The sequence below is a fragment of the Phascolarctos cinereus genome, unplaced genomic scaffold, assembly GCF_003287225.1.
Source record: "Phascolarctos cinereus isolate Bilbo 61053 unplaced genomic scaffold, phaCin_HiC Scaffold_2;HRSCAF=192, whole genome shotgun sequence".
NCBI classification, from domain to species: Eukaryota; Metazoa; Chordata; class Mammalia; order Diprotodontia; family Phascolarctidae; genus Phascolarctos; species Phascolarctos cinereus.
Genome location: NW_027555625.1, coordinates 285245827 through 285260660, shown reverse-complemented (window position 1 = coordinate 285260660; position 14834 = coordinate 285245827). Strand labels below are relative to the sequence as shown.

Here is a 14834-nt window from a genome sequence, read left to right as displayed (position 1 = left end):
TTTACTTATTTTAATACAATAGGTTTCTTTTATAAGCCTATGTATTTTATGCATTAAAAAAGTTATTCTGAGAAGAGCTCCGTAGGCTTCACCAGATTGTCCAAGGGGTCCATGACACAAGAAAAAAAAAAATTCCGTAATTCTTTCTGCCTTCCCTGTTTCTGCACAGGAAACTCCACGAATGGTTTCCTAGCTCCTATTCATAAAAGGAATTACAGAATGAAACCGTGCTTCTCAGCTCCCTCTTTAGCGCCCGTTTTGCCTAAGTTCTAGGCCATTCAGAAAGTGTGTGGAGCTCAGTGGCTGTCTGCATTTCCCTTCTCATTCCTTCTCTCCAAAAAGTATGAGATGGAATAGAAAGAGAACATGGAACTCGGGGTCAGGAGGTATGGGTTCAAGTCCTGGCTCTGCACCGTATTTAGCTGTACAGCTATTGGCGGATCACTTAACTGCTTCAAGCCTGCAACCTCATCTCTAAAAATGGATAATTCCTGTACTGTCTCAGAATCATGAGAAAATCTTAAAAAAATCTTAAAACCTTAAAATGCTATAGAAATGTGAGCCATTATAATTTGATTACCCCCTCCGCACCAGCTGGGCTCTAGCAGATGTCCCAGGGAGAGGTGAACTGCTGTAATCTCTGGAATAGATCCCAGGGGTGTGTGTGTGTGTGTGTGTGTGTGTGTGTGTGTGTGTGTGTGTGTGTGTGCGTGCGCGTGTGTGGAAGTGTACATGGACGGGTGTGTGTGTATTCAGAGAGTTATCCCTCCCTCCATAGCTTGTCTCTTGGGACTTAAGATCATATGTCAAGGAACAAGTTGAGGTTCTGGGAAAGAGGCCCATACACCTTTCTCCCCTTCTAGGTGGTGGCTCTTTGCACATATCCAAACCTGTTGGACAGCCCTAGCTTCCCAGAAGATGCCAAGAACCGAGCCAGGAGGATCTTAAAGGCGTGTGGGGGGAACAGCCTGGGTGAGCCCTTAAATGGGATGTGCCTGAGATGGGAGGGAGTGGGGAGGGGTTACTGGTGTATGTCATTGGAGGGGATAAAAGGCTGTAGGCTAAATTGTGCATGTTAATGATTAACAAAACAAATTCTGGGTAGTGTTCCCAGAGGAGGAAAGCTGATTACTACAGCCTTGGTTTTGCTTAGGTTAACTTTTTGTATTCAAAGATAATTATTTTAGGTAAAGTCTTCCTTAGGTTTCATAGGGCAGTTGACTAAAGTGTTGGTTCATAAAGCTTGGATTTTACCACCTAGGCAGGTTCTCTAAATAGCTTTCATTTGTCAATGGCTCTAAGGAGATTGAAGGCATTTAGCTATTAGTTTTGGGAATAGAGTAAATAGAAGTAGTGATACTGCTTGGCTTTGCTAATTATTCTTTTGCCTCAGGCATTAATTCTATTGACTATACACACACAGATCTCCTTTTGTCCTTTTTTCTGTCTTCCTTTTCTGGACTGAGTATATCTTTAGCCTCACTTAAATTTTCCATTTCGCTGAGTTTGAAGTTCCTCCCACCTCAGGGCCACTCATGACCTGCTTTCTGCTTCGTCCTTATTGAGAAAGTCAGTTTGTAAGAGGGCCTGGGAATTCTACACACCACAAGTAGAGGGCAAGGAGTCTGGCTCCTTGAGCTGTTGGGGTGAAAATGATACTCTTTTCCGCTTTCTCTACTGGGAAAAAAGTGCATAACCAGCCAGCTCCTCACATTGGAGGCTGATGTCCAGCCTCTGAGGTCTTGGGAATTGTCTTTTTTTTTTTTCCCCTGCTATGGTCCCTCTTAGCGAAAGACCCTGCAGTTATGTGTGAAAGCAAAGCCTGCCCTATCCCCTCTGTCCAGGTGTTCTCCAACTTCCTCTTTTAGAGTAGAGTAGAAGCAGCAGGGAAAAGGAGCCCAGAATCCACGTGTTTCTCCACAAGCATGATGTCAACCAGGACATTCAGGAGGACTGAGCTTTCTTGCTGTTTGAATATGAGCTGCAGTCTCTTGGCATTCCCCCCTTCCATTCTTCTCATTACCTTTTAAAAATTACCACTTCCTCCATTTGCCCTCTGGTCATTAAACTGGCTAGGCCTGTCTTTCACACTCACTGTCTTTCCAGAAGCAGCCCGGCCCTTGTGTTTTCTCTCATTCCCATCCATTCTGCATTGTCCTGACCCCCTTCTACATTGTCCTGACCTTGAATGTTGATGTCCAGACCACAGGCAGGGGAAAAACTACTTCAAGGCCCTGGGTCGTGGAAAAACTGTGCCTTCTCTTTCTTTAGTATCCTGCAGGCAGCCCTGACTACAAAGGAACTTGGTGAAGGCCAAGTTACCCTTGCAAGTCAGAACTCCCTAGAGGGCCCCTGTGGAACTCCAGGGGTACTTCTAGGGGTTCCCTTGAAATGCTGTACAAGATGTTTGTTTTTTCTTTCTCACAGATGTGTGTTCTGGGTCTGTAGAGTTGTAACTCTGTGCAGAGATATTTTCCCCAAATAGGAACACATCTGTACTCCCTTTCTGCCTACTCTTCCATCTGTCACAGCATGTCTTTTACCACTTGAGGTTTTCTTGCAAGGGAAACAGAAGTTTGTCCTTGTTTATGGAATTTAGTGACACATTCCTCTGTCCTTCCTCATTTCACAGACAAGGATCTCAAGAACCCGGAGAGGGTCACTGATTGGTCCAAGGTCCCCTAGGTAGTGAATAACAAGAGGCTAGATTTGAACTAGGGTCTTCGGGCTACAAACGTGTCCATTCAATCATGCTGCCACCCCGATTCAGCAAACATCAAGAGCTTGTTGGGTAAAGAACACTGTGGTAACACAAAGCTAAGATGTGGAGCTTGCCATTAGGGAGTTTGCAGTCTATTAGAAGAAAAATACCCTGGCTACTGGAATGCATACTTGTAGGTGATCAGTGTAAACGTTCAGTGAGAGCCAGAAAGACAGGGTTATTCCAGGAATGGAAATACAGTATAAGCAAAGCCTCAGAAATGGAAAAATACAAGGAATCTTCAGAGAAAAGGAGTAGTTCAGTTTGTCTGGAACACAATGGCCAGTAAGCCTGGGAAGGTAAAGTTAGGGTATCGCTATGTTTGTTGTGGGCCTTGAATGCCAGGAATTTGAACAGTAGGCAATCTGGAGCCATTGCTGGGTTTTGAGTAGAGGAGTGACATGACACATTCGGAAGATTATTCTGACAATGTATAAAGCATCAATTAGAGGAGAGAGGGGCAGTGGGTTGTGCAGTGGATGGAGCACCACACTTCAGGTCAGGAAGACTCATCTTTCTGAGTTTGAATCTGGCTTCAGATACTTCCTAGCTGTGTGACCCTGGGCAAGTCACTTAACCCTGTTTGCCTCCGTTTCCTCATCTGCCAAATGAGCTGGAGAAGGAAATGGCAAACCATGCCAGCATCTTTGCCAAGAAAACCCCAAATGGGATCAGGAAGAGTTGGAAATGACTGAAAAGGCTGGACGACAAAGAGTAGAGAGAAGAGAGGTGAGAAGACCCTGTAAGAGACTATTGGAAGAGTCCAGGTTGAATGTTTGTTTCACTGAGCCATACTTGTTGGAAGAAAGTGATTCTGCTCAGTGGCTGAACTCCAGCTTTTGAAATGGCTTTTTGCAGAGCTATGCTAGCTTCTCAGGTTTGAGGGAACTAGAGGGGAAGTGGGATGGAAAGGATAGTTCATGTGTCTCTGTGAGCAGATTCTGCCCCATAGAAGACTTTACCCCCTCTAACCACAGAGCTTTACTTATGGCAGCACAGCACAGGTATCAGAAAGAACACTGGATTTGAGGTTAGAGGACTTGAAAGGAAGAAGGCGAGCATTTATTATTAAGTGCTTACTAGATGCCAGTCACTGTGCTAAGTACTGGGGATGCACATAGAAGCAAAAAGAAAAAAAAAATTCCCTGCCCTCAAGGAGCTTACATTCTAATAGGGAAAGACAAGGCACAAAAGGGGGCTAAAAAGGGATGGAGGGGAGGGGAGAGGTGGGTAGAGAAGGAGTGAAGGTATGGGTTGCATGATTTTGAAGTCCAGAAAGTTAGGAATAGGTATTGAAGGAGAATGAACAGGCTGGCCTGGTCCCTTCATGAAATGGAAGCTCCAGGAGCAACTCACTAATGGGAGAATGGAGGGCTGGCCTTGCAGAGGGATATTCCATGATGAGTAGGCCACAGGGGTATAGCATGTTTGAGGGGAGGAAGCCCTAGATGCTGAGGGAAGCTCTAGGGTGAGATAGCAGTAGAGGCATGATTGTTGAAAAGTCAGCAACAGGGCAAAAAAGAGGATGAAGGCAGGCTGGCCCAGCTCCTTCACAGAAAACAGCAGTTGTAGTTACTGTGTGGCAATGAGCAAGTCACTTCTTTCCTCCCTTATCAAATGAGAGGCTTTGGGCCAGCTGATCTCTCAAAGCCCCTTTTAGCTCTTTTATCCTATTTTCCTATGTTACCTGTTTAACTTAGGCTTATCAGCCTGGAGGACTCTTGGATCAAGACAGATGGGAAATTTATTAATGTCTCCAGCTATTGTTAGACAGTTGTCCCTGTACCTGGTGCCTTGTGCTGATTGAGCCAGGATTATGACTTTTCTCTGTTGAGACAAAGGATATATTTTTACAAAGCCTATGTTTTTTATTTCTCTTCAGTAAAAATGTTTTCCTTCTTCATTTGAAGAGCAGATCATTCTTGTATTTGACCTTCAGTTGGTCCTTGGCTCGACACCTGTAATTAAAGACATAAAAGCAAGCCAATCTAAGAAGCCAGCATGGTTGTAGTAATAGCTGACCCTTACCTAAGGCTTTAGAGTACACACAGCGATTTCATAGTCATTGCTTTTGAGCCATACAACAACCTTGTGAAGTGAGTCAGCATTCTACAGGACATCTACAGGATATATAAATACATATATATGTATTTTCCCCTATTTACATGTTAAAACAAGTGTTTTTTAAAAAAGTTTTGAGTTCCAAATTCTATCCTTCCCTCCCTGATATGGTAAGCAATGAGATGTAGGTTATACACATGCAGTCATATAAAATATTTCCATATTAGTCATTTTGTACAAGAAGACTCAAAAAGGATGAAAGAAAGAAAGTGAAAAATAGCATGCTTCAGTCTGCATCCAACCAATATCAGTTCTTTCACTGGAGGCAGATAGTATGCTTCATCATCAGTCCTTTGGGATTGTCTTAGGCCATTGTATTGAATAGCTAAGTCATTCAGAGTTCTTCATCATACAGTGTTGCTATTACTGTGTATAACGTTCTCCTGGTTCATTTCACTGTGAATCAGTTCATGTAAGTCTTTTCAGGTTTTTCTGAAATGCTGCTAGTCATTTCTTACAGCACAATAATATTTCATTACAATCATATACCACAACTTGTTCAACTGTTCCCCAATTGATGGGCAGTCCTTCAACTTCCAGTTCTTGAGTCACCACAAAAGAAGCTGCTATATATTTTTGTACAAATAAGTCCTATACCCGCCCCCCCCTTTTTTTTTTGCCATCTTTGGGATATAGACCTAGTAGAGGTAATTTACTTTGATTTATCAACAATCACTTCTATATGCTTTTGAGTTTAAAATTTTTCTCCCCCTTCCTCCCACCACCCTCCCCAAGACAGCGCACATTTACATTCCTATTAAACATATTTTCACATTAGTAAAGTTGTAAGTAAAAATTTAAAACCAATAGGAGGAACCATTAGAAAGAGGAAACAAAACTCAACAGAAGAGAAAAAAAATGATAGCGATTCAGCTTCTATAGTTATTTCTTTGGATGTGGATATCATTTTCCATCACAAGGCCTCTGGGGATGTCTTAGATCTTTATATTGCTGAGAAGGGTTAAGTTTATCAATGTTAGTCATTGCACAGCATGGCTGTTATTGTGTACAGCGTTCTCTTGGTTCTGAAGGTCCCAATTTTTAAAATGAGAAAACTAATGCTCAGAAATATTAAATAACTTTCTCCTGCTTGCATGGCCAGTAAGTACCAGAGGCAGGATTTGAACCCAGGCTTCTTAAGTAAGACTGGTGTCTTGGACTTCTCTCCATTTTTTTTCAAGTTGCCACTCGAAAAAAAGCATTGGCCTTATTTATAATCTGAAGGCCTTGGTTCTAGTCCTGCCTGTGGTCCTTACCATCTTTGTGATTGGGAGCAAGTTATAGCATCATCGGTTATAGAACTGGAAAGGGCTTTGCAGATGATCAAGTTACTTCATTTTCTGTAGGCCTCTTTGTTCTTCCCTATTTTGCAAATAGGGATAACTGTGCATATACTACCTACTTCGGAGAGTTGTGAAGAAAGCACTTCTAGAAATATGTCACATTATAAGGTTAAGAAGATAAGAGCTAGGCACTAGACCTGTGATTCCTTTGATAGGGGGAGGGGCTGAAGTCTGCCTGCCAAAACAAAACCAGGAACTATATGAACACAAGTATAAAACACTTTTCACACAAATAAAGTCAGATCTAAATAATTGGAAAAATATCAGTTGCTCATGGGAGGCCAGGCTGACATAATAAAAACGACACTTCTACCTAAATTAATTTACTTATTCAGTGCCATACCAAACTACCAAAAAATTATTTTATAGAGCTAGAAAAAAACAGTAACAAAATTCATCTGGAAGAATAAAAAGTCCAGTATATCAAGGGAACTAATGAAAAGAAATGCAAGGGAAGGTGGCCGAGCTGTACCAGATCTTAAATTATAAAGCAGCAATCATCAAAACTATTTGGTACTGGCTAAGAAATAGAGTGGTAGATCAGTGGAATAGGTTAAGTATGCAAGACACAGTAGTCAATGACTATAGTAAACCACTATTTCATAAATACAGAGATTCCAGTTTCAGGGATAAGAAATCACTGTTTAACAAAAACTGCTTAGAAAACTGGAAAAATGTATGGCAGAAACTGGGCATAGATCAACATCTTAACACCTATACCAAGATAAAGTCAAAATGGGTTCATGAGTTAGATATAAAGACTGACACTATAAAACAAACTAGAAGAGCAAGGAATAGTTTGCCTTTCACATCTATGGAGAAAGGAAGAATTTATGACCAAACAAGAGATAGAGAACATTGTGAAATACAAAATGTGTAATTTTGATTGGAGGGAAACACAAAACTGGGAAAGAATTTTTACAATCAGTGTCTCCGATAAAGGCCTCATTTCTAAAATATATAGAGAACTGAGCCAAATTTATAAGAATACAAGTCATTCTCCAATTGATAAATAAATCTCCAAAGGATATAAATAGGTAGTTTTCAGAGGAAGAAACTAAAGCTGTCTACAGTCTTATGAAAAAATACTCTAAATCACTATTGCTTAGAGAAATGCGAATCAAAATGAGTCTGAGGTACCATATCACACCTATTAGATTGGCTAAAGTGACAAAACAGGAAAATGATTAACGTTGGAGAAGATGTGGGAAAATTGGAACATGAGTGCATTGTTGGTGGAGTTGTGAAATAATCCAACCATTTTGGAGAGCAGTTTGGAACTATGCCCAGAGGGCTATACCCTTTGACCCAGCAATATCACTTCTAGGTCTATATCCCAAAGAGATAATAATGGGAAAAGGACCCACATGTACAAAAATATTTATAGCAGCTCTTTTTATGGTGGCAAAGAATTGGAAATTGAGGGGATGCCCATTAATTGGGGAATGGCTGAACAGGTTGTGGTATATGAATGTAATCGAATACTATTGTGTTATAAGAAATGTTGAGCAGGCAGACTTCAAAAAAAACCTGGGGAGATCTGCATGTACCTATGCTGAGTGAAATGTGCAGAACTAGGAGAACATTGTACACAGTAACAGCCACACTGTGCAATGAGTGACTTTGATTGACTTCTCTCTTCTCGGCAATGCAAGGCTCTAAGACAACTCCAAAAGACTCATGATGGAAAATACTATCCACATCCAGAGAAAGAAATACAGGCAGAAGCATACTATTTGCTCTCCTTTTCCTTTGTTGTTTTGTTTTATTGCTTCATTCTCATGGTTCCTCCCATAAGTTCTAATTGTTCTTTACATCATGACTAATGGGAAAATATGCTTAATGTGAATGTATAAGTAGAGCCTATATCCTTTTTTGGGGGAGGGAGGAGGAGTAGGAGGGGGAGAAAATGTAAAACTCAAAATCTTATGGAAGTGAATGTTGAAAACTAAAAATAAATTAATCATTAAAAAAAAAAGATAGTGAGGAGCTCCCAGTGGACAGACAGTCTCGCTGAGTTCTTTAGATTTAACTCACAGCTGGGGCTGGGGGGTGGGGGTTGCTTGACTTGCCCACAGTTCTGCTTGTATATGTCAAAAGGAGGGGCTTGGATCTAGACCTTCCTGGCTCCAATACCTGTTCCTTCCCCGGTGCGCTGTTCTGCCTTTTCTATATCATGCTGATAAAGTAATATAATATATTACTTACTGTGTGATAGAAGAACACTTTGGACCACATGAGTGCTATCTTTTAATACCATAGAAACTCCTAACATGTCTGGCTATCTAAGGGCATGTAAACTCTTTAGGACAAAGGTTAGAAACAACCTTTCTTCCTCTCCTATTGCTAATAAACAGAACTGACCCAACCAGTCAATGTCTGCACTGACCACTGTACTACTTGTCAGGTGTTGTAGATGCTGGGGGGTTATAGGAATAGGAGAAAATATAAAATCTGCCTTCGAGGAGCTTATGGATTAGTGGAGGTGATGAGACTAGTACCTGTCATGTGACAATGCTGTCAAAAAAATGATTTTGTCCTGAATCTGTGATTTCTTTGTTATGGGGGATTACCCAGTGGAAGGAGCACCCTCTCTTAATGCAGATCTGACTTGTTCCTCTGAGGTTAAGTGACTTGCTTAGATTCACACAGCCAGTATCAGAGGGCAGACTTGACACTCTTTGTGCAGGCTGCTTACTGGCAGGTTCGATTCCTTATGTTTGAATTTACAGATTTTGTACCATGCCAATCCGACTCCCAGGGGTCAGGCCAATAAAATCCCAGTCATTGGGTTCCCCCTCCTCCCCCCACCCCAGTAGAATGTAAATTCCGTGAGGGTAAGGACTGTTTAACTTCTGTCTTTGTGTCTCTATGTTCTCATGTGTCTATATTCAATTGATTAGAAAACAATATAGGGCAACTTATATTGTCTTTTTATCCCGGGAGGTAAATGTGGCAGGTATTATTATCCCCAAATTTGTAGGTGAAAATATTAAGGCCAGAGATTTACCCGGGGTCACTCAGCCAGTTGGGTGAGTGGGGGAGGGTCAAGACTAGAACTTGTGGCCTTGACCACTAGACCGTTGCTTTTTCCATTCGACCAGTGAGGTTTGGTTTGTAGCGGCCCAGACATGCGGTGCTTTCAGGGTGGTGGGAGTGCCTGTGTCATAGCATTTGGTGGCTGTCTTCCAGGGGCTTACAGTGCCAGCCAGGGTGTCAACTGCATCCGAGAAGACGTGGCAGCGTACATCGAGAGGAGAGATGGCGGTGTGCCTGCAGACCCAGACAACATTTACCTGACGACTGGCGCTAGCGACGGCATTTCTGTAGGTGCTGGCCTTGTTTCTGACTGTGTGTTGGGAGGAGGGAGAGAGGGAACAAGGGAGGCTGATGGGAGAGAAAAGAAACTATCTGCCCACCTGCACAACCTGTCCCAGCATCCTTGCAAATGAGAATGAAGAGTTTGAAGACAGCATAGTGCAGTGAAAAAGAGGGCTGGCCTTAGACTCAGGAAGAACTGGGTTCAAGTCTTCACTCAGACACTTAACTAGATGTATAACCTGAATTTTGAGGTTTAGGGGTGCTGGGACATATGTGGGTCCTGCCAGAAAGAATTTGACCCAAGCCTTCTTTCAGCAACAGACAAGGTTTATTAGAACATCTACCACATTGGGCAGACTCTTAAGGAGTCTGAACGTCAGTGAGCTATTGTCTGGATTATAAGAATCTGAGCACCTTTATGGAGACAAGATGGACCTCATATACAGAAAGACTGTGGGAGGGATCTAGGAGTGGCCAAGCAGTCTTGAGGGGTAGGGGGGCAGGACTGTGAGGTAATAGAATGCCAGACACCTGGACGTAACCTAGGGAGAATGGAGCCTAGCTAGGATTAAGGGTGGGAAGTGGCCAGGAGTAATAGAGAGGTGAGACGACGAAGGGCTAGGCTAGGTTAAGGGTAACAGAATTGGGAGATTGTAGCCACAATGAAAGGCCAGTTGTTGGGGTTATGGCCTTTGGCCATGTGGGAAAGTCCAGGGTTTTTCCTTTCTGGGGTCCAGATCCCAACCCCATCACTAGGTAAGTCCCTTAATTCACTTTTCTGGCCCTCAATTTCCTTATCTGTAAAATGGGAGTGATAATAGTACCTACCTCAGGGAATCAAATGATCTCATAAATCACAGAGGTTTCCTAGTCCAACTCCCTCATTCTATAAATGAATGAGAAAACTAGTTCAGGAGGTTCTAAATGTGGGATATACTTATTTTCATTTTGCAAACTTTAGAGCACTCTATGAATGTCAGTGATTATTACTTAGACAGTAAGTAAAAACACACTGATATCACTTTACTTGGTCTGGTCTTATTTTTTTTCCTGCTTTATAAATTGCTACCTGCATGCATCTTTAAAGTGCATGCCCGAACCAGGTCCCCAGGGGAGAGAATAGGACCACAGGCCACAGAATGTTAGAGATGGAATGACTTTAAGAGATTACCCAGTCCCAGCAATAAATAAGCAAGCCTTTATTAAGTACCTACCTCTTGTGGTCCAGGCACTGGGCTAAGTGCTGAGGATGGAAAGACAGAAGTGACCTGCTTTTGTGAGACTCTGGCAAGTCACCCAGTCTCTCTGTACTTCACTTTTCTCATCTGTGAACGAAGAGGGTGGCACTTGGTTTCCAAAGATATTCCAGCTCTTGGTCCTCTGGTAACTCTTTGGTGGGGGCATTGGACAAGATAGGATAAGAGGTGGAAAGTGAAAACACAAGGGGGAAATACTTTCTCCTCTAGTCACTATCTTTGGAATTACAGAGACACAGCTTTCTCTTGAGGGGGCTGGACAGAGGGCAGGGTAGAACCTACTCCTTAGGCACCACCCTCACAGAAGAAAAACCATGTTTAAGACACTGTACCTCACCACTTCCCATCCTCTTTCACCAGATTGTCAGTGATTCCCTGGCTCATTTGAACCTGGGATTGTTTGAAAACCCCCACTCAAGTTTAACCTACTTTTTATTATTGTTCAGTCGTTCGCAGTCATGACCGACTCTTCATGACCCCATTTGGGGTTTTCTTGGTAAAGACACTAGAGTGGTTGCCATTTCCTTTTCCAGGTCATTTTACAGATGAGGAAACTGAGACAAACAGGGTTAAGTGACATGCCCAGAGTCACAGGAAGATGATTCTCCACTGCCACCTAGCTGCCCTAACCTACTTTGTATATTTATAAAAAAATGATTGTCAACAAAATTCTCTAGAAGCCTGGAGCCCCCAGCTAAGATAATGCGCCTGGCATTTTAGATGGAGGTTCAAGCCTCTGACCTGTTTCATTCTGTATACCTAGCTGCCTCTAGGCAGTTGGTGGCACAGTCCATAGAGCCATCCTGCAGTCAGGAAGACCTGAGCTCATTTTCATTTATTAGCTCTGTGATCCTGGGCGAGTCACTTAACCTCTGGCTGACTCTATTTCCTCATCACTTGCCCGTGGGTCACAGAGCAGGTATATGGCAGAACCCCAGGGCCTTAGAATCCAGATTTCCTGAAATTCTCTGAAGAACATTAGGGAAAGAAAAGAAATGTTATAGTGAGGGAGGCCCAGAGAGGCCTTGCAGTGATGACAAAGCAAGTGTGTGTGTACCCAAGCCGGAACAAGAACCCACGGCTCCTGGTTGAGGCTTATTTTTTAACTCTGTGCTGTCAGGAATATCCTGTTTCATCTGAGATGTTTTGAGTAGGCAGTGACAAGGAAGACAGCTGTCTCCTGTCACCTGGTGTCACGCATGGCCCTTTGATAGATTGTGTTCATGGTTGAAGTTCCAGCTCTACACAGTCAATGTGGGAAGGAACAAAAGGGAACACAGGCCTGTGTACGGAGTGGGAGGTTGTTCCACTAGAAATGTGGTTTTGGCTCCTCAACTGAATGAATTATCTACCCCCTGGAAGACCCTGAATTAGGGATTTTTCTCCCACATGGTTTCAGCACGTGTCTGACGCCCACATTGCCCACGTTGCTCTCTGGCTTGGAAAACAGAGGTTGTAGCTCCCTCTGGTGGATTAGGATGGTAGTGCTGTGGGGTTGAGGGCTCAGGGTTATTTTTCCATTTAAGATCATAAGGTTTTAAGTGGAAAGGAACCTTAGAAATTATCCAGTTGTGTCCCCTCCCCTCTCATTTTATAGATGGGGCCAGAGAGGTGAAGTAATTTATCCAAGGTCTTCCAGGTGGCAAACAGCAAAGGTAGGACTTGAATCCAAGTCTTACAGAGCCACAGAGTTGGAAGGGACATAAAAGGTTATTTGTGTCCGCCTATCCCTCATAAAGAATCCCTTCTACAATATAGCTCACAACTTTCACTCTGATCCACGCTTCCACTGAGGGGGAGCCCTCCTCATCCCAAGACAGTTAATTCCTGAGGGAGGCAGTTAAGGGAGTGCAGAGGTAGAGTGCTGGAATCAGGAAGACAACTTCACATTCTGTTTCCGAATCAAATGGAATGATGTAGACAATGTATTTTGCAAGCCTTGAAGCACTTTATAAATGCTATTGCTATTAAGAGGAGGTTTTTCCTTCCACAGGGACTAAATTTGCCACTTTTGCTCTGAAGCCAAGGCTTTTTTCATTTGTCTTTTCATGGATTCTGAAAGGGAAAAGGTCAACCCAAGCCCTAAGGGTTTCCTGGATGGGGTTGAATTAGATGATTTCCAAAGACCCTTTTATCTCTAGTATCTGTGAGCTGTGTACAGTCCTAGGCCTTGTGTAGGAAAGGTAACCAGGACTAGGTGGGTGATAAAAAAAAAAAAGCCTAATTCAACTTCCCCCTCCCTTTTCCCCTTGCAGACAATTCTAAAGATTCTGGTGTCTGGTGGAGGAAAGTCCCGGACTGGAGTGTTGATCCCCATCCCCCAGTATCCTCTGTACTCAGCTGTCATTTCGGAGCTGGATGCCATCCAGGTGAACTATTACCTGGATGAAGAAAACTGCTGGGCTCTGGATGTAAATGAGCTCCGACGTGCAGTGACTGAAGCCAAGGAATACTGTAACCCCAAAGTCCTCTGCATCATCAATCCTGGGAACCCTACAGGTAAATGGTGTTGAAGAAATCACCCAGACAGCAGTGATTTTCAGCTTAATCAAAGCATTGCTTTACTTCTTATGGGCATAATAGAGGAAGTATTCAACCCAGTCTAAGTGCTATGTGAAGTTAAACATGTTTATTATACTCTTTGAGGGAAGGGGGAAATCAGATGAGGGTCTCAGGATTAATGGAGGTGTCTAAAACAGAACAGATAAGGGGGGAGTATGAAGTAGAATCAGGAAGGCCCAGCAGCCACGAACAGCAAGTTATGAAGGCCTTTCCATTGTTTCATGTGGAGGTTTTAGCAGAAGGTGGTATTTAATTCACTAATAGTCCTTTGTGATGCTACCAAGCTTCTCAGAGTCCAACAGCAGAACAGTATAATAGGCCTAGAATCCTGATGCTGCCGGAGGTTCCTTTTATTTTACCAAAAGGGAGTTTGGAGTGGGTAGGATAATAATTATAATAACTCACAGCCTCAAAAGGCAGTGTGAGGTTATGAATCATGCAGAGCTAACCTCAGAGTCAAGATGACCTACCTGGCTTCAAGTGCTGTCTCTGAAACATACTAAGTCCCAAGATCTCTCAGGGGCTGAGGCAATCTTCATCGGTAGAGAAAATTTTCTCTCAGAAATGAAGTCATAGGTCTATGCTCCCCCCCCCAAAAGCTTATATTATATGTCATTTTATAATTTTAAAAAATGCAGTTTATACTTTAAGCACCTACTGTGCATAAAGTCAGTAACAGCTATGTACTAGATACTATACCTTGTTGCCCCTCACATCCCGTTTTACACTTGAGCAAACTAAGATTCAGAGGGTCTCGATGTCTTTTCCAGGACCATATAACTGAGTAAGTAGGAGAATTGAGTTTTAAATCCAAGTACTCTGACTCCAGATCCAGTGTTTGACCCTGTAAGGTAGGCAGTACAAATATTATTCCCGTTTTACCGATGAGGAATCTGTGGTATAGAGAGATTAAGTGATTTTTAAAAATCCATCCTGACTGACAGTGCACATTTCTAGAGCCTTTCGTAGTTTACTGAAAGCCTTTTCCTCAAACAAGCCCATATGATATGTGGTATAGATACTGGATTCTTTTTGTGTGTTTGTTTGTTTTTGCTAGGCACTGGGGTCAAGTGACTTGTCCAAGGTCGAAGTATTGGATTCATTTTGCAGATGAAGATGCTTTAAAAAAAAACATTAACATTAACATTAATTAGTCACCTGTTATGTGCCAGGCACTGTGCTAAGCTTTGGGGATACAAAAAGAAGCAAAAGGCAGTCCCTACGCTCAAAGAGCTTGCAATCTGATGGGAAGGGGACACACAATATGCAAACAAATACGTGTATAAAGCAAGCCATATACAGGATGACTAGGAAATAAGTAACAGAAGGAAGGCACTTGGAATTAAGAGGGGTTGGGGAAGACTTCCTATAGAAGGTTGGAAGTTAGGTGGGACTTAAATTCACTTAGGCCAGATGACTTCTCCAGGGTCAGATAGACCATTAGTACGTGTGGGAACCAGCAGCGGGGAT

The 14834-nt window shown here is 42.7% G+C and overlaps 1 protein-coding gene across 2 annotated transcripts in view; it reads left to right on the top strand.

Moving 5' to 3' along the window:
* GPT2 (glutamic--pyruvic transaminase 2) overlaps positions 1-14834 on the top strand; it is a 51694-nt gene that overhangs the window by 16942 nt on the left and 19918 nt on the right. For both annotated transcript variants that reach the window (XM_020985097.2, XM_020985098.2), the window contains 3 exons: positions 864-972; positions 9418-9551; positions 13058-13301. In XM_020985097.2, the coding sequence (XP_020840756.1) occupies positions 864-972; positions 9418-9551; positions 13058-13301 (487 nt within the window). The remainder of the gene's footprint in view (positions 1-863; positions 973-9417; positions 9552-13057; positions 13302-14834) is intronic.